Source organism: Pavona decussata, unplaced genomic scaffold (genome assembly GCF_977016875.1).
Source record: "Pavona decussata unplaced genomic scaffold, jaPavDecu1.1 SCAFFOLD_384, whole genome shotgun sequence".
Taxonomy (NCBI): domain Eukaryota; kingdom Metazoa; phylum Cnidaria; class Anthozoa; order Scleractinia; family Agariciidae; genus Pavona; species Pavona decussata.
In genome coordinates, this window is record NW_028145757.1 from 52157 (window position 1) to 72260 (window position 20104).

The window sequence follows — 20104 nt, forward strand, 5'->3', positions numbered from 1 at the left end:
TTTGAAGGGAATGCTGTAAGTAAGTCGTATCGATTCTTTGTCCAAGTTAGCCTGTTTCATCCTCCTCTCTGCTGTAGGTCTTTCGAATTTCGTTTACGCAAACATTTGGCTTGCAACTTTGCAAGGAATTTTATCTGGAGAAATTTTGTTATTGTTATATATGGAACTCGTTATAGGTCCGCTTTTACCCTTTAATAAATTAATCCATTCTTGAGGGATCGCGTGGCAAAGGCCATAATACTTCAGAAAGTCAGCCTTTAACTGAAATGTGGATACAAAGTCGTTAAAGGTTAAGAAAGAGTCGCCTTTGAAAATATCGCTGACTTCAAAAATGCCAGCTTCATGCCACTGCTTGTAATAAACTGAGGATCCATTAATTTAAATAAACCTATTATTCCAGATAATTTCATCTAATATTCTCACTGCATAATTAATTAGCTCATAGCAGAGTTTTCATAATGTGTTTGAATTCCCCCGTTTCCGCGCATGCCTGCTGCGATGGTGATGCTTTGCGGCCTTAGAGTATATATTTCGCCACCCCGCTTGAAACGTGGTCTTTTTAACCGTACTCCGGGACGATGGCCGAATTTCGCTTCTAGTTTACAGTCAACCGCCACCAGCAGACTTGTTCTTATGGCAGATGTTGAACTTCCTCCGCCACCGGCGGCGCCCGCTCCCGCGCCAGCTGCTGCAAATGCAGTTGAACCTCCACAAGTTCAAGTTGTTCAAGACCCGCTGGTTGCCGACCAAGCTGTTCCACCGCCAGTTCCAATTCCCGACGCAAACCCGGCCCCGGCCGGAGGAGCAGGAGAGGAGGTAATTTTTTCTTTTGGTAGCACATTCTTGTCCTAGCCATGTTTAGTGCTATTCATCGCCCGTAGCTCTTGTACCTACGTTCGCCGCTAGTTTATTTATTTTTCATTTTTGGGTGTGCCTCGTTAGCTTTGTTTCAGGGCTATTGTTTCATGCTTGTATTGTTTTTAGGCCTTTTTGCGTCTCCGCGGCGCTCCAGTTCAGTTTTAATTTTGCCCAGTATGTTTTGCAGTTCGTTATGCGCAATTTGGCTTTCTTGTATTTTATTCCCGGCATTGTCCGGGTGTTTTCTTTTCGCCGCCTTGTGCGGGTTTATTTATGCTTTGGTATTTGCCGGTTTTTATGTTGCTTTGCTTATGCACCTGCTATTGTTTTTGTTTTGTTTTCGCGGCGTTTGTCGGGCGTTTCTTTTTCGCAACCTTTTTCGTATTTGCCGGTTTTCTTTACAATTTAGTTTTGTTTGCGCATTTTCTCGCTATTAGGCTCTCTATTTGGGTTTTCGCGTGCTTATATGTTTTGGCATTTCGTTTTCGCCACCGCACGCGGGTTTGTTTGCACTATCACTGTGTTGCTCTTTGTGTAAACAGGTAAGTTGCGTTACGGTTTTTGCGATTGCCACTGTTTAAGGCAACATAGTTGTTGCGTTACAGTTTTGAGTTTACCATTAGTTAAAGCGACGTGTTGTTGCGTTACAGTTTTGCGTATACCACTAGTAAAGGCAACGTGTTGTTACGTTACAGTTTCGGGTATACCACTGGTGAAGGCAACTTGTCGTTGCGTTACAGTTTGGCGGATACCACTAGTGAAGGCAACGTGTCGTTGCGTTACAGTTTGGCAGATACCACTGGTGAAGGCAACGTGTTGTTGCGTTACAGTTTGGCGGATACCACTAGTGAAGGCAAAGTGTTGTTGCGTTACAGTTTAGGGTATACCACTAGTGAAGGCAACGTGTCGTTGCGTTACAGTTTGGCGGATACCACTAGTGAGGGCAACGTGTCGTTGCGTTACAATTTGGCGGATACCACTAGTGAAGGCAACGTGTTGTTGCGTTACAGTTTGGCGGATACCACTAGTAAAGGCGACGTGTTTGTTGCGTTACGATTTGGCGGATACCACTAGTGAAGACAACGTAGTTGTGTTACCGTTTTAAGTATACCACTAGTGAAGGCAACGTGTTGTTGCGTGCGCGTTACAGTTTTGCGGATGCCACTAGTGAAGGCAGCGTGTTGTTGCGTGCGTGTTACAATTTGGCGGATACCGCTAGTCAGGGCAACGTGTTTGTTACGTTACAGTTTTGGGTATGCCGCTTGTGGTAGCAGCGTTTTGTTGTGTTACGGTTTTGCGGATACCGCAAGCTAAGGCAACGTGTTTTTTACGTTAGAGTTTGCGGATACCGCTAGTAAGGCGGCGTGTTTGTTGCGTTATAGTTTGTGCATATCGCAGGTGGAGGTCACGTGATTCTTGCACGGCGCTGGATTGTGTTAGGCACTGGTGGGTGCTTCGTGCTATTTCGTTTCGACTTTGTGTATTCCGCTGGTGAGAAAAGCATGTTATTGTCTCCTTGTTAAGGCAAGAAGCATGGGGTTTGTTGCATAGTGACTTCTCGCGTTAAGCGCTCGCGAAAGCAAGATGTTTTTGTGTTTAAGTACCATGCGTTGTCTAGTTTATAATAACACGTCAGGATTTGACGCGCGTATAAAGATATTGGAAGATAAAATCAAGTCGTTGGAGCAGCTGAGAACGTCGGAGAGTTCCGAATCCGCTCTCGCAGCGTTGAGAAGGCATGTCAGCTGCCCGTCGGCCATGTTCGACAGATTTGAGGCGCTAGATCTACTGCACTCCTTGGTCAGACTCGCAAGGTATGAGAGCCATCAGAAGGCGGACGAGTATGCGGCGGCCCTAGACGAGATAAGATCCCGATCAGACGTCCTGGAGCATTCTCAGCTGCAGCGGCTGTATCTTGGTTTAATAGGAGATCCGGTGCGCGCCAAGATTGCTAAAGAAGCAAACACCATTTTAAAGGGCGTGGGCAAGGCCCCTCCTCCGTCGCCTGGTTATCGTTCCGTTGTCCACAGGCCATCTCCTTACCCTCCCCAGCAAAGCGTCCAGTGCTTTCGCTGCCTGAAATGGGGACATTATGCTCGTTCTTGCCGCAACATCCCACCAAGACGCCAGAATGGTCGCGGACGAGCCGGGTGTTCTTAGTTCTTTCTTGGCTCCCTAAACAGTTTCACCCTGTATTTTTGGTGTAATAAATTATTGTTGTCTCTGGGCTCATTTGTTTTATTTATTTATTTTTGTTTTTATTTTCCATATCGTTATCCGCTCTCTTCGTTGACCTTGGGGGTACCTGCTCTGTGTCTCAATTTCGGACCTAGTTCGGAGCTCGGGGTCAACGAAGGGTGGGTTCCCTGCATGCTTCCTTTTGGTTTCTCACTCGGGTTTTCCTTTGTTCACCTTTAGGACCCTTCGTCTTTCTTTGCCAGAGTTGCTGTTGCCGCAGATTCTTCAAAAGACGTAATTCCGCTGTGTGATATAAGGCAGGGACCCCACCCCTTCGTTAGCCCCCTCCCTTCACCAAGTATGGTCGCAGCCTGCCCAAGTTTGGCGATGCTAGAACAGCTTAGGTTCTTTCACCCTCAGCACTTCAGAGCGGGCGCAATCCACAACCACGTGCCGGTATGGGAACACCTGCTCAGCGGGCGTAGTTCTACTCAGGTGGATTTTATGGAAATAATCAAGGAGGGCGTTAAAATCCATCGTTTCTTCAAGCCCTTCAAGGGGAACTTTAAAGGTTCTTCGTACAATTCGCAGCTTCCCCCTCCCATGCATATTAAGAACGCAAAGATATGTGAGCGATTCAGGGATTTCATCACCGACACCATCATCGATTGGGTAAGCGCTGGGTTTCTCGCGATATGGGGCAGGGTTGGCGTAATCTCTCCTCCACATCTGGTCCTCCCCCTTACAGTGGAGCCTTCCAAGCCTCGTTTATGCCATGACGAACGATTTTTGAATTTGTGGATACTAGACCTCCCCTTTAAGCTGGACCACCTTCCAGACTTGCCCAGGTACGTCCTCCCAGGCCATTTTCAGACGTCATTTGATGATAAAAGCGGCTATCAGCATGTTCTTCTCCACCCTTTATCGCGTACCTTCTTTGGCTTGGAATGGAATGGCGTTTATTTTGTGTTTTGTACTCTCCCGTTTGGGTGGAAAGCGAGTGCCTATATATACCACAATTTTGGCCTTGCGGTTACAAGCGCAGCACGTTCGTTCGGAGTCCTTGTGTCTCAGTATATAGATGATCGTCACGTTGGTCAGCTCTACCGGGCGCCAGCTGCGTCCTTTTTACCTCCTAGCAGAGTTTTGGCTGAGGCCGCCGCCTATATTTTGTGTTATCTTCTCATAGAAGCGGGTTACTTTGTGGCCCTCGCCAAATCGCAGAGTGTCCCTTCCAGTGTGGTTCGTTTTCTCGGCTTTGTTTGCGATTCCTCCCGCCAGGCATTCCTACTCCCGCCTGACAAGAAGCTAAAGTTCAAAGTCCTCAGGGAGGAAGTTTTATCGTCTTCTTACGTTGGTGTTAAGACACTTCAGAGATTCGCAGGGAAGGTGATATCCTTCAGTTTGGCCATTCCCGGTTGCAAACTCTACGCCAGAGAAATTTTTAAGGCCATCTCGCAACTTTGTCACTCCTCCAAGCCTCACGTTCCTGTTGAAGGAAACCTCCGTGCAGAGGTTCTCTACTGGCGTTTCCTCGATGAATGGTTGGATTGTTTCCCTTGGCGCTCCGAGCGTCATGTATCGGTTTCACTCTTTTCGGATGCCTCGACACGTGCTTGGGGTGCGGTCCTGTCCCGGGACGGAAAGGAGTTGGTTTCTAGGGATTACTGGCCTTCTGAGTCTGTCACGGATGTGAATCTGTTGGAGTCAAGGGCTCTGTTAAATGCCCTTATTTCCTTTAAAGGGCAGTTGTCAAACTCCCGTGTTGATGTCTATGTTGACAACAAGGTCCTCAAGTCTGCACTGGACAACGATGGTTGCAGTAATTCCGAAGTTAACGAGGTCATCAAGGGGATACGCCGCTGCAGTCGCGACCAGAACTTCAGCATTCAAACTTTCTACGTGCCCTCGAAGAGTAATCCCGCTGATGAGCCCTCGCGAAAGCATTCAGATTTGGACTGCATGCTATCTCCTGAAGCTTGGCTTTGTGTAGAGCGTTTTTTCGGTCCCCATTCTTTCGATTTAATGTCCTTGGACAGCAACTGTTAGAGGAACAGAAACGGTACCCCCCTCCCCCACTACACGCCTTGGTCTACCCCCGGATCCGCTGGCGTCAACGTTTTCTCCAATCCCCTTCCGTTGGGACACAATATTTACGTGTTTCCACCTTTTGTTCTTATTGGTCCTTTTCTTCGCTACGTCATCGACCAAGAATTCCATGGCGCCTTTTCACTTATTGCCCCAGATATTCGTCCTAGACCTTTCTGGTGGGCAACCGTCCAAGCTTTCGTATTCGATCGTTTTCTTTTGGGCAAGAAGGGTTCAAGTTCGGTTCTTCTTTTTCCTTCCCGGCATTCCCAGGAATGGGTGTCTCGCCCCCTACAGTGGGATCTCTGGGCGTTTCGGTGTGTCTGCTAGTGTTAACATCTTCGTCATATCGTTACCTGGATCCTTAGGTTTCAAGGCCTTGGAAAGCTGCCCGGCGTTGTCCCGCTTGTTTATACCCTAACGATGTGGACGGGAACTTTTGTCAAGCTTGTGGTTCACGGACGTGTGTTAAGAAGATTGCTGCGTCAACCAGTACGGTGGACCATGCGGAGATTGCCAAACGTTTCCAAGAATTTACAGATGTGTTTAAAGGCAAGCCCTACCAGCGACAGAAGTCCGCCCTTGAGCAGCAGCTTTTGGATTTCCTAGCTACTCTATCTCCCCCGAAAGACACTTCGTCATGTACTTCTGACGATATTATTAGATTCTTGATTAGCAAAGACAAGTCAGGAAGGACAGTGTTACATAGTCAATCTTGTTCTAAAGTTGATTATAATTGTCCGACTCGCTTAGCTGCTGGGTCGGTAGATTCCTTGTTAGGGAAGTTGAGGGCCATCTTTAATAAGCTAGGCCGTTTGCACGATTCTAATCCCGTGGCACATCCCAGAATTAAAGAGTATCTTAAATTTGTTCGGGGGAGCAGGCGGATAAAGCTATAGTGCCAACCCAGGCAGTCCCTTTGTTTTTTGTTAAGTTTTCTAAATTAATAAATTTTCTTAGGGGTTCTATTACAGCCAGCGGTCACCTTTCCTCTGTCGATAAATACATCTTGGTTAGGGACACCACCTTCTTCGTTGTTGATTTCTTTACCGGAGATCGGGCGTCGGATCTCGGGCGCCTTTTGGCGAATCAAGTGTTTAGGCTCAGAGATCGTAAGGGGTTCTTGCTTAACTTTACACTAACTAAGACTTTTCGGGGTGATTCAGCTCGTCCATTTATTTTAGAACCCTTTTGGGCTACCGAGGTCTGCCCCGATTCTTGGATTCAATATTATCTGTCCGTTTGTCGGTTACTTGCCATCGAGCTAGCTGGCGGGTATTTGTTTAGGACTACTGACCGTCGTAAAGTTGTCAGCTCAAGACCTTTTATTGGCTCTGCAGTTAATAACCGTCTGCGCAAGCACCTCGCAGACGCGAAGATAGATAGCGGGGAAATACCTCATAGCTTTAGGCTCGGTCTTTCGAACACCCTTAACATGATGGACTGTTCCCCGGACGAGATCTCTCGCTGCGTAGGATGGAGGGGTAACAGTATGGTTAGCCATTACACTAAAATGTCCTCTGTCGCTAGCTCCTCTCCTGTCGCTAAGCGCCTTCTTTCGGGTACTGAACCCCTTGATAAGACCCCCACCTCTCACCCAAGCAACCTCCAATGTATCTTTTAGTTACGAACTAATCGTACTATAGTCCAGGGCGGAGTATTCATTATTGTCATTATTGGTTAGGGGTTTCTGAGTAATGGGAGGAAATAAAGAATTGTACCCCCTATTGGTCTTTTGTCGTGGTGATTTCTTTAGTGCATTGGTCGTCTTGATCGTTAAGGTCTTGTGGTGAGGGCAGGAGCGAACTCTTCCCATAACTTAACCTTAAGTGATGAGGTAATGAGTATGCAGTGAGGATATTATACTATTTGCCCTTTGGATTCAGGAGTAGAGCAAAGTAGTTTTTGCCAAGCTTCCAAGGTTTCTTTATCAAAATCAAGGGGTATATGGGCTTTTAGGAACTTCAGATCGAAATTGCATTCAAAAAGAAATCGGCCACCAACGTTGTTTAGATACTGTAGATATGCGAGAGGAATGTGACTCCAGCTGGCAGCCGGATTACTGCCATTTAATCGTTTTATCCATGGGACTTTGAGGGCATTGTTAACGATTTCAAAGTCAGGCATGTTTAGTCCTCCTTTCTCTTTTGGACCTATCATAGTCGTATGCTTAATTTTCACTATTTTTTCCCAGATAAAAGATTTGATAGCTTGATTGACCGTAGTGATGAAAAACGATGGAAACGACAGCATAGAAGTGTTTTAAATAAGTTTGGATCGTGCGGGAGTTCTCACAATAGTTATACGACCGTATAATGTGAGGTTCCTAGGGTACCATATATTAAAGAGAGTTTTCATGGAACCGGAAAGCGGGCATCCTCGCCGTACGCCTCTCTGAATTTTAAAAAACTCGGAAGCGTATCCGTTATGCATGACGCATCTAGAACAATTGTTATAAAAAGTTTTAACCTATCGTTGAATTTGAGGACCGAAATTAAACAGTTCTAGCGTCTTAAACAGGAAGTTCCAATCGAGTGTATCAAACGCTTTTTTAAAGTCGATGGATAATGCGATGCCATGTATGTTTTCTGATTCAGTTACTTTCATAATGTCTTGTATAAGTCTGTGTTTTGACCGATAAAGCGACCTTTTACCTAACCAGTTTGATCTCCATTGATTAGTTTAGGGAGAACCTTAGCAATTCTGTGGGCAATCTTGTAATCTACATTAAGTAAAGTGAGAGGTCTCCAATTTTCAAGATAAGATTTGTCTTTTTTCTTTTTCGGTATGACCTTAATCATCCCTTGCTTTTGAGTTATGTTCATTTGTCCCCGATCAAGTGCGTTTTTAAAACTTTGTGTCATCTCTTCTCCCAGCAGAGGCCAAAAATACAAATAAAATTCTACAGAAAGTCCGTCGCTACCTGGGCACTTTCCTTTAGCGCATTTTTCAGCACATTATAACATTCCTCATTGCGAAGGGGATCTCCAAGTTTGTCTTGTTCAGGTTTGTCTAGTTTAGGCAGATTCGCATCCTCAAAAAATAAATCATTATATGTTGCGTCACACGAACTAGCAGTGTAAAGATTCTTGTAGAACAGTCTCTGCATGTGATATCAAGATCTCGTCTGGGTCGTCAATTTCCCTGCCATCATATTTCAGCTTGGTTATATGTGTTTTAGAATGCTGCCTTTTTTCTAGGTTTAAAAAGGACTTGGTGTTTTTTTCACCTTCTTCATGCCAGCGAATCCTGCTCCTTACAATGGCGCCCTTTGTTTTATATTCCATGATCTTATTTAATTCAGCTCGGAGGTGATATAGCTGTGTGATATTTTCTTTTGATCTGTTTGTTTTAATCACATTCATCAGATGATCTCAAATTTTTTTTGTAATTCTCTTAATTTGCTTCTTTAGATTTTACTCTTTCTTTTCGAATACTGAACACAAAAACCTCTCACTTCCATTTTTAGCATATCCCAGTAGAGACCCTTGTCTGCAAGGTAATTGTGCTTTGCTTTAGATTCAGGAATCTTGGCTACAAGTTTGGCTGTAAAATTGTCGTCTTTTAGTAGCGAATTATTAATTTTTCAGAAGCCAGGGCCACTTTTAGCGTACTCCTTAGACTGAAGTACGAAACTAACTGCCGAGTGATCGGAAAAACTGGGGCTTTTTATGGTGGTGCTTTGCAGTGATAAAGAGAAATCCTTAGAGACTAACCAGTAATCCAGACGGCATTGAATCTTGGATTTAGGTGAAGGCTTCTCCAGACATCTTGCAATTTATGATTACTGCATACCGTGTAGCAAGAAAATTTTGCGGGAGTTTTATTTTGCGGATTGGCGAGTTTTTATGGTTTGCGGGAACAAATATTTGCGGTTCGAGATGACTAAAATTTTTGCTGGGAACTAATTTTTGCGATGCTCTGTTCATGCAGCAGAGCATTTAAGTGGAAGAAACCTTAATATTTTTAACTTTTATTGTACGGTGTGTTGAGTCACAGTTCACTCTACTTACATATTGGAGACATACCACTGTAATACCTTACTGCGTAAAGAGACAGAACAACAACAAAACAAAACAAAAAGAGAAGCCTACATGGCCTACTATGCACAACCGAACACTATATTATTTTTATAAGAAAGCAATATGAATGTCTGTATTACCGCAGCTAAAACGTTTCTAGGCAAGTATACAACGTTAAGACCTAACTGGGAGCAGCCTGCTAAAATGCAAAACTTTGCCCTACTGTAACGCAATGAGGCAGACTAAGCCGATGATAATAACACTCTTCTTCAGTTGAAGTTTCAAGAGTTGAAATAACTTCTGTGCAGGCCGCCGCAGAAGCGTCACTAGAGCATGGTTGGTCTGTTTAAGTCCAATGTATATCGCCCCAGTGGCGCAGATCTATTAAAAGTGGAGTTTTTAATATGACTGAATGGAGTTAATATTTGCAGCGTTTTATTTTGCCGGTGTTTATTTCTCAGGGGACAAATTTTTGCGGATCAAGGTCAATCCGCAAAATCTGCAAAAATTAGAACCCGCAAAATTTTCATGCTCGACGGTAAATTAGTTATTTCTTTAATCGCTGACCGTTTTCTTTCTATAGAAGTGCCCCTTGCTTTGTCTAGCGGTGTTAATGGGAAGTTTAAATCACCTCCTAAAATAATTTGCATGTTTGCGAAATGTGCAAGCGTGTTATTAAGATTGGAAAAAAAAAAAGAATTTTGCCATGAGTTGTCGTTTGGAGCATAAACATTGCAAAGCAAGAAAGTCGAGTCATGAATAGTGACTTCGAGCATCAAGTATCTCCCATGTTTGTCATTGACAGTACTTTCTTATTGAAAGTCGAGTTTAGGATGTAATAAAATCATCACACCCTTGGAATGACTAGATCCATGACTGTTATGAATTTTACCACCCCATTCTGATCTCCATATTTCTTTTACGCCTTTCGAGGAGTACGTTTCTTGCAAAATACAATATCAGCCCTGCTATTATGGGCCCAACGTAATACCTGTCTCCTCTTGCGCGCCTGGTTTAAACCTCTTACGTGGATTGATAAAAAGGATAGTCTAAGTGGCGTTGCCATGACTAGAATTAATTGTTATTGCGTTTTGAAGAGAATAATATTTACTCTGGGAATTAGTTGAAATGCAAATTTTTGAGCATAGTTTAGAAGTACTTGTAACTTTTGACTAAGTGAAAACAAAACAACAAAGAATTACACAAATTACACAAAATACTAACAAATAAATAGGTACCAGTTTAATTATTTTAGGAAAGCAGGAATAGCAAATGCTTTCAAATGTTACTGGAACCATACTACCTTACTATGTAAAGGATTAGCAAGGAAGACGGAAAAAGTAATCTAAAACCTACGGCTTCCTCGAAATACAAGAACTTACCGTGCGGGAAAAACTCCCGAAGCCCGTTATCAAACTGCAGGCTAACCAAACTCAAAACAGCAAGGCGTGGGCTTAAGTGGCGATTACGTTCGCGTAAAAAGGAAATTCCTTGGTCTCAAGGCCACGATAAATGTGTCCGTCGATGATGAGTTTGACAACATTGAATGACGATCGTTTGTTTTGTCGTTTAGCTTTCTTTAAGACGGGAAGCAGCTCTTTCCTCGTGTCTTCTATTTCCTATGGAAAATCATCCGCGACGCCAATCTTGAGGTTTAGATCGATGTTCTTGACATGCTGAAAAATGCGTCCTTTATCTTTAAAGAAAGACAAATTAGCAATAATAGGTCGAGGTTTACTTGAGGATGCATCTGTCTGATCAGCTTTCCGTCGTGTCGGAATGCGGTGTACCCGTTCGAATTCCAGTTGGTCGACTGTGTCCTTAGACATTTTTAGCTCGTTTCGAAGGAGACGATTCAGCACCTTTTCTGTTTCCTTGGGACTACCGTCGGTTTCTGACTCTGGCACATTGAAGAATTTAATATTGCTCCCCCTGGATTGAGCTTCAAGCCTAATATTACGCCTGTTTTGGGTTTCAAGGTCAAGGTTTGTTTTCGTTAGCTGATGTTTAATGTTACGCAAGTCGGTTGCGAAGTTTTCTTGCGTCGCCTTCAAATTCTTCATCTTGTCGTCGGTTTTTTTCAGCAATTTTCGCAAACGGTCATTCTCCACCTTTATCGTCTTCAGTTGTTCCTTGAGATCTTCGAATAAAAACAGAATATCTAGGAGTTTGTTTATCTTTTGCGTTATTTCTTCTTGCCATTGACTTGGTTTGAAGGATTTGTTTAAATCGCCATTTTGATTCGAGTCGTAGTCAACTTCTTCATCAGTTTGGGAGCTTGCTTCTCTTTGTCTTTTTCGTCTTTTCTCTTTTTGAGTTATTAAATACGGTTTTGTTTTCTTTATTCATTCTCTTCTGGAGCTTCGAGAGCTTAGATAGTTTTTCAGCTCAAAATTTTTGTTGGAGCAACAAAATGTGCGTCTGCACTCCTCAGACGATTCGCCCCAATTAAAGTTAACTTCTTAATAAAAAAAATATCTTTCTGCAACCTGGCCCACCTGTGGTACATGCTCGAAATATTATATTGCTTAATCTAAGCATGTTCCACCACACGAATTTTGGGGAACTTTTAGTTATGTCGGTAATTTGACCACTATCTATCATTTGGCGGTGACAAAGTTTTGTTGCAATTAGTTTGACTTCAAACCACAAGATGACTGGACTATAATTCCTTAATTATGAATTCACAAAATTCCAAAACAAATTTGTATTAAATGTGCCATGAGCAAAGGCTTGTTTTCTTTTTATGTAGTTGTAAAAAGAACAATGAAACAACGAAGCTGAGGGACGGACGTAACTGCAAGTAAGCGACGATGGAAGAAGTGTTTACAAGACACGGTGACCTTCAATAGAGTTTGAAATTTCAAACAACAGGAACTTTCGCTTTAGTGAACGAACTCCGCCAAATATCCCTAAAATTGGCCTTTCTTTTTTTGGATGCGTTCTCAACTTTTTCGGTACTTTCGGTTTGTTTCCGTATAATAAAATTATCAATGCTTTACAAATTGAAGTAAGAGTATAAAAAATTACAGTGAAACAAGAAAATTGAGAGAAAGGAATAGAGCTTCCATTGAACTTCTCATTGGAGAAAAATTAAGACTTCAGTCTCTATCTCAGTTAACCAACCCTTAAAGGTTGAAATTTTCAAATTAGCCACACTTATCCCATATCTCCAAAATCAAAGTGAAAACGTAATTTAATAAGTTTCAAGCTCAAAAAGGTTAAAGCTAAATTGCGTATACTTGCTTTCTACAAATAACAGCATAGTATTTTTTTACCTGCTTAGCCAAATACTTTTTCGCCTCCAAAGCGACCAAAGGGAGGTGAACTGCAACCTCTTTAATTAAATCTACAACTGAAAAACGAATATAATTGAATCTCTCCTCTAAGTTAATCAGATTTATTTTAAGAAATAAAAGTAAACTTACCTAATTAACTAAAACAAAGAAGAAGAAAAAGATGAAACCCAAAAATCGAGGTAGAGAGTAAAAAGTTTAAAATTGCACACTTTTTATAACTATTCACATAATTGTGATACAAAAGCTCTAACAGCCGTTTGTTGACCTTTTTGTCTGACAAGCTTGACAAGCTTCCTTGATTCTTTGGCAAACAGGAAGTTTGTCTTGGGAAAAGGGATAAACCCTTTTGGCTTGTTGTTTTGTTTGAGACGTTTTCCATTGGCTTTTCGTGTGATTCTTTGACAAACAGAAACTGAAGATTGCATAGATGGTAAAAACCCGAGATGATGTAAACCTTTGAAGATTTAAAATATCATACAATACATATAATGTAGTTAAACGTTTCATAGATGAATCACTCATTCTCAGACGCCTTAAAATCAGTGCCAAGCGGAACGTTTCTTACCACCTCGATTTTTCTTTTTCGAGTGAAATTGCAGCAGTAAGGAATTTATCCGACGATTTTAGTTGCGTCATGGGTCACTTAAATAAATTTTTGAATAGATGCATTTAAACGAGCGGAATTCGTTCAGAGTTTTGTGAAAGATATTTCACAGGGAAAATGATAATTTCAAGTATTTCATTCTCAGGACAGAAAGGAATTGTCTTGAATCTTAAGATAGAACCGAACGTGGTTATGTAGATGTTATTTCCATGTCGTCAAGTATTAGTGAGACTAAATGGGACCTAACAATATTTGAGAAGATGATCCGAGAATCCTCACAGATTACCTCTTTAAGGCTTCTTCCCATTCTAAATGTTTAGTCTCATTGTATTAGCATTGAAAGGTTTAAGCGTTTTGTTGAATTTTGGATAACACTGGGTGACACACACACAAATAAAAGTTGTATATTAAGTGCCATGAGCAAGGGCTTGTGAAACAAGGAAGCAACATTGTACACAGAAAATGGCGCCAAAGCTGTCAGACACAACTTGTCAATTTCTGCGCTAACAAATTTGCAAGACAAATTGGGCGACTTGACACAAGATGCCCAGTAAACTTGAAGAAAGGTCGAGGCAAGTAACTTCCTTAGCCAATAGGACGAAAGCATGCACTGAAATTGATGTGACAAATTAATATGAATAACCACTCGGTGAAAATTCGGTTCAACATTACTTCACATATTATTAACGTCGGTAGGTTGAAACGATTCAAGAAAGAATTAAGCAACCTAAGCACCGCTTAGCAAATTCGCCTCAGTTAGTTAGGTTTTAGATGGTGACGACTAATAGGAATCACAACAATTAGAAGATAGTAGAACAGGAAGTTATAAACATTCACGCGTCTAATTCTAGAAACTTGTCACCAAGTTAATATTTCCACTAAGACTGGATATCCTCCTTTCCTTGATTTTATAATTTTTCCGGCCTGAAATATCAATATAAACTGCACCGATCACGCCGCACTAGAGGAACGCAAAGAAAGGAACAACAATCAAAATATGTTCTGCGCATTTTCATCATATTTTAAAACAAAAAAATACCTCAAAATCTTGCAGATATTTTCTTCTCAAATATTGAAATACGTCGATTCTTTTTCGTTTTCTTTAGCTGATGGTATTAGATTTCCCAGCGTGTAACCGACAGTCATTTTTTCATTGTACTAGTTTATTAAGGACCCGATTACATGGCGAACTTCGATTGTCCCGGGCTGAAATTTTGGCCCGATTGGCAGTGAGATTTATTTGCGATTCATGATGAATTTAATTTCAATCCGAGCGCAAATGAATAAGGTGAGGAAAATGAAATCAATATTTAGCGTTGTCAATGCCCAAGTTCACTTCTTCAAACCCAGGCTGAACGTGATTAGATCGACATGAGATTTTTCAGCCCGTTTGACTGGGCTAAAAGTTCCAGCCTGGTTTGAGCTAACCGGGTTGGAACTTTCTTAAAATAATTAAACTTTTCTAAGAAATTTTCTAACAAGCCGGCCTGAAACCTCAGCCCCTGTAAGCGGGGTGAAATTTCAGCTCCCGTGCTGGACTGAATTCGCCAGGTGTTAATCGGGCCATGCGAACCTATGATCCTAGGCGGTCCTTTAGACTGAAAGAGCATCTTCGTACACTATGCCGATAGATTGGCTTCGATTTACTTACTATCAAAGTAATTAAGATGAAGCTGCACTTTTGAATTGTCTCTTCTATCAAATGCAACCTTCAAAGTTTGAAAAAGAGTTTAACAATGGAAACAGAAAAGGTAACTTGAATTCCTACAAAGATTGAAGTACTAATTTTTCTTCCGTCCGGAGAACAAAGTAATCATGTATTCTTCTACCAAATCTTCGTTTTCACTGCTTTATTTATTGTTTTTTTTTTTTTTTTTTATTGTTGTTTCTTCTGTAAAAGCCCTTCCAAATATAACCTATAATTCAATTTCGCACTGGTTTTCCCCACAAAACAATTGTTAGTTTAGTAAGGTTGTCCCCGGTTTCAATCTTCCCCCAAAAAGCTTCGCTGTTCTAAGGAAGTGTTTTATTTTTTAACTAGTTGTAGAAGTAGGAAAACAACAAGGCCATGAAACGAACATAACCAACAGCGGAAGAAACTGCAAGTAAGCAGAGACGAAGGAAATATTTTTCAAGTCAAGGCGAGCTTTGTCATAGTTTGAAATTTGAAACAACAGAATCTTCCCCTTCAGTGCCCGAACTCCGCCAAATATCCCTGAAATTCGCCTTCTTCGTATTTTGCTAGCGTTCTAAACTTTAGCTCATTATTTATTACGCTAGTTGCGTTTTGTTTTCGTTTGATTAAATTATAAATGCTTTAGTTGGCACTTCATTAATAAGCTCAAAACAGTGAATCAACATTGCTAGAGCCAAATTTCTGACCGAATATCGACTAACAATGGACTGTCGCGTGCGTGGGTCGCTTATTGTATAAACCATCAGAACAAACGAAGCTCAGAAAACTATCGTGTTTCTTGGTGTTTGGTATTGTTGGAAACGGATGCAACGGAAAAACGTTGAGATGGCATCTTCTGAACAGCAGATAAACATGGAAAGAAAGGTCAGATTAGTTGTTTATAATCCTGTCTTCTAAGCCCATCGCTTTGCCAACGATGGCGGGATCTTTGTCTACTGATTAAAATGGATCGGAGCTACACTCTTTCATAACATGTTTGATCTCCACGAAGGAGCAGGCCACAGCTTCAACGCTCGGAATAATCTAGGGCATTTTGACTATCGAAAACGCATGAGTATACGGACGGGAAGTGAACTGTATACAAAATCCTCCGCTGAGAAAACGGACGTAAAACGCACGCGATGATGAAAATCGACGTCGACGTATCGTCTTATTTTGGTGTGCATGTAAAATAATGGCATGTTCCATTTTGTTATCAGAGGAGTAGTTTTTCAGACATGAGCTTTCCTGTGGTACTTAACAGTGTTCCATTCGTTGCCGGGAAGGGGTTAATAAGTAAAGGAAGATAAATTTTACTGAGGTAATGCTTTATCCTTTGTTGTCTATTACCTCCAAGAAAGCACCGTACAGTTCTTCTAAATTTTGTCTTGGGAATTTTGCAAGTCCGCAACCACTAACAAACCGTTGATACCACTGGAATAAGCACCCTTGAAATGTCAACAAAACAAGTCAATTCAGACGCAATATGTTGTCTAGAAAGCGACTGAAGACAGGACAGTAAATTAAGACTGAATTTTTACAGACTGCACGTTTGTATTACAAACGTGGTACCCATTTCTTGTATATTCTGCTTGTAGTTCGCTTAACGACGGTTTTAAAATTTATTTTTAGTTTAACAAGCTACAACTTTATACGACAAAATAGAAGAATTCAAAACACAGTGTCACCCCAAGATTCTTTGATCTTCTTGATAATGGCTTTGAAGCCAACCCAAGTTCGTGTTGTCAGAGTTTTATTTTTCTCTTGTTATTCAAGGGGTTGGCATCATTTAAATATTAATGTCTTCGATCGAACAAGTTAAAACTCTGTAGTTTTCGTAAATTACTATAATTTTTGCCTTTCTTGCAGAATTGAATTACCAAGAGAAACGAACTGAGTTCTCTTGATCAGAGCCCTAATATAAACCTTTAAAAGTAAATATGGTGGATATCCTTTATTATATGCAACTTGGTCACATAAATATAAAATGAATGACACTGCTTCGGTGAACTTTGGGTTGGGTGACGTCCGCTACAGTTTACAAATGATTCACGAGGACATATTTTACACTATTGAGGTACTTGTAACTGAGCTGATCCAAGTTAATAAACCTCTAAATGAACGGAAACCGAACTCGAACGAAGACAATAAACAGAGGTACGCTCTCCGTGGAAATCAAAATCGCGCTCTCCTGGCCGATAGAATATGCTGTAAGTCATAACTACATTTCAAAACATTTGCTTTATCAAATAAGAAATGCTGCAGAAATTCGGAAAGTAAGAAATTAAGCCCGAAGGTTAGAAATTAAACAGCAATCGTGAAGATGGGTGACGCGAACGGAACCTAAAAGGACTTTAGCTCTGACAAGCAACATACGGGTAAGAGAGTAGCCAGGAGAGAAGTTGAAGAAAGGATTGCTCGCAGTTTACTACTATCCTCGACGAAAAACCTAAATTTCTGTTATTGTTATTATTTTTGAGCTTTAACAGGCCCGTCACACACGTGTCTGTTAAATTCTTGGAATGGAGTACCCTCACGGCAGTACTAACTGAGGCTGATGCTAACAGCACGGCGCAGTACACTATGAATTCCACTATGAATTTCTACTGTTTTTTATTTCAGTTTCTCATTTTAAAAATTTAGTAGGAAATTCATTTTCAAAAGTATGCCACGAAGACTTCCTTTTTCTTTCCTCGTTGCAACCAACGTGTTAAAATTTCCATTCATCAAAACCTGTCAAAATACATGCAAATCAGTTTCACTTTAAGGCTTCCTGCCAATCGGATGAATGATTTGAGATGACAACCAAAATATTACATTTCATGATGACGTTACCACCTCCCCTCACAAATCTCACGAATGAAGTTGGAAAATACACTGTAAGATATTTTACTGTGTATACACACACGTGTCTGTTAAATTCTTCGAATGGAGTACCCTCACGGCAGTACTAACTATTAATTTTCGCAACGCTTAAAAACCCTCTTCGTCTATCACCGAGGGTTACAGTTACACACTAAAAGAATACAACAGCATATGCTATTAAAACTTACATGCAGACGAAAATACAATAGTTTCAATAACAAGAGAAAATTCACTATCACCAATGAGAAGCTTAATTAAATATTCCTGTGAAGTAATGTCAGTGTCATTAAAGTTCGAATTAGCAACCATCAAATCACGTTCTTTTTCACAATGAAAACAATCCCACTTTTGACGTTGCTTATTTGACAGTTTTCATTCCAAGTCCGATAACAAACTTCTCGAAGGGATGCTTAGTTAACGGCTTCGTCAGAATGTCCGCAATCATCTCATCAGTGGCCACATATTTTAAAATGATCGCTCCGTTTTGCACTCCTTCGCGAACAAAATGATAGCGTTTATCAATGTGCTTGGTCCCAGCATGACCCACAGGATTCTTTGCCATTGCAATAGCTCCTTGAGTAATCTTCATTAATTACGATGGGTCCTCCTATATCTGTCTGCAACCTTCGAAGCCAAATTGCTTCCTGAGTGGCCGTACTTAGCGCCACATACTCGGCTTCTGGACAGCGCAACGGTAGCCTGTATCTTGCTCAGCCAGCTCACTTCACCCTTAGCAAATAAAAACACGTTTCCTGTAGTGGAGTGGCAGTCATCCACATCACGCGCCCAATCACATCTGAGTAACCAATCAGGTTTTCATAAGCACACTTTTTGTAACTCAGGCCAAGATCCAGTTCCTTTCAGATATCTAAGAATCCGTTTTGCTGCAGTTAAGTGACTTTCTGTAGGATTTGCACAGAACTTTGTCGCAACTCCCACTGCTTGGGCGATGTCTGGACGAGTTGTGATTGCAGCATAAAGTAGGCTCTCAACAATGGATTGGTACGAGATCGTATCGACTGGTCTGCTAACACCATCTTCCTTTTGCAGCTTGATGTTCAAATCAGCAGGTGTGGACACCGATTTCGGTTCTGTTTGCCCAAACGTCTTGAGCATCTTTTTGATGTACTGCCCTTGATGAATGTAGACTTGCCTCCCTTCCTTGTCTTAAACGATGCAAACTCCAAAATAGTAATGCATCTCCCCCATATCCTTCATCTTAAACTGCAACTTCAAGCTTTCCTTAAGTCTTTGCATCTCCGAAATGTTTTCCGCTAGTATCATCATATCATCAACATGAATTGCGATGATTGTGAGCGTATCTTCCTTTCTGATAAAAACACAGGGATCTGCTGAGGCTTGTGTGAAACTAATCTTCTCAAAACCTTCCCTGAAAGCTTTATTCCAACATCGGGACGACTGCTTTAATCCATACAGCGACTTCTTTAGCTTGCATACCAGATGCTCTTTTCTGGGTTTTAAGTATCCTTCCGGTTGCTGCATGTAAATTTCTTCATCAAGTTTGCCATTAAGAAAAGCTGTCTCAACGTCCATCTGATGAATCAGGAAATCATGCTGGACTGCAAACGTTAGCAATAAACGGATTGAATAGAAACGAACTACAGGCGAAGAAATTTCATCATAATCAATGCCATATTTCTGGGCGTAACCCTTGGCTACTATGCGTGCTTTTAAACGTTCCACTCTGCCGTCCACATTATGCTTCAGCTTAAACACCCATTTGTATCCTATAGCTTTCCGACCTGGGGGTAATTCAACCAACTTCCATGTCTTGTTCTTAATCAGAGAATTGTACTCTGCATCCGTAGCCACTTTCCACTCTGTAGCATGATACCCGACTTTGCTTCTTGTATGGTTGAAGGCTCATTTATGGTTGAAGGCTCACTTAGATGCACGCGGTAAGTCGCAGTGTCTGCATATTCGTCGCAACCATATCTGACAGGTGTTTTACGTGTTCTCTCTGATCTTCGGAGTTCTTGCTGTTCTTCCTCCTTCTCTAATCTCCTAATTTCTGCTACTTCTTCTTCATCTTTTGCTGTGGTGTCAGCATTTTGTTTCACCTCCATGCGTTTTGGGTCTGGCTCTGTAGTCATGACTGACTTCTGTCCGAGATCACTCTCGTTAAACTCAACATCTCTCCGGATATTGAGCTTTCGGTCCGTCTCATCAAAAAGCCGATATCCCTTTGACGTCAAGCTGTAACACACGAAACGCATCTTCTTTGACTTCGCGTCTAGCTTTCGCCGTTCGCAGTCTGGCAAGTGGGCGTAGGCCATATACCCAAATACTCGAAAGTGGCTCACATCCGGTTTCCTACCATACCACCGCTCATAAGGAGTTTCTCCTTCTTTTAGGGCCGTGGTGGGAAGGCGATTTCTCACATATGCAGCTGCAGAGATAGCTTCGGCCCAAAAAATGTTCCTATCGCTCGGCCAGCATCGTTGGTAGTTGTGTCTTCAAATTCCTTAAATTTGTCAAGCACTTCTGATTTACA

At 41.6% G+C, this 20104-nt stretch overlaps 1 protein-coding gene across 1 annotated transcript; it reads left to right on the forward strand.

The window, feature by feature from the left end:
* The first annotated feature begins 479 nt into the window (after positions 1–479).
* On the forward strand, positions 480–3018 carry LOC146451761 (uncharacterized). Its single transcript, XM_085098668.1, has 2 exons — positions 480–832; positions 2477–3018. The coding sequence occupies exons 1-2, from the start codon at positions 487–489 to the stop codon at positions 3016–3018; spliced, it is 888 nt and encodes a 295-aa protein (XP_084954794.1). The 5' UTR covers positions 480–486.
* The last annotated feature ends 17086 nt before the right edge of the window (positions 3019–20104 follow it).

Excerpts from the sequence above, each read along its gene's own strand:
- LOC146451761 (XM_085098668.1), top strand. The coding sequence starts at position 487 with ATGCCTGCTGCGATGGTGATGCTTTGCGGCCTTAGAGTATATATTTCG. Across the intron at positions 833-2,476 it reads GGAGGTAATTTTTTCTTTTG|TTTATAATAACACGTCAGGA; the intron begins GTAGCACATTCT and ends TGCGTTGTCTAG.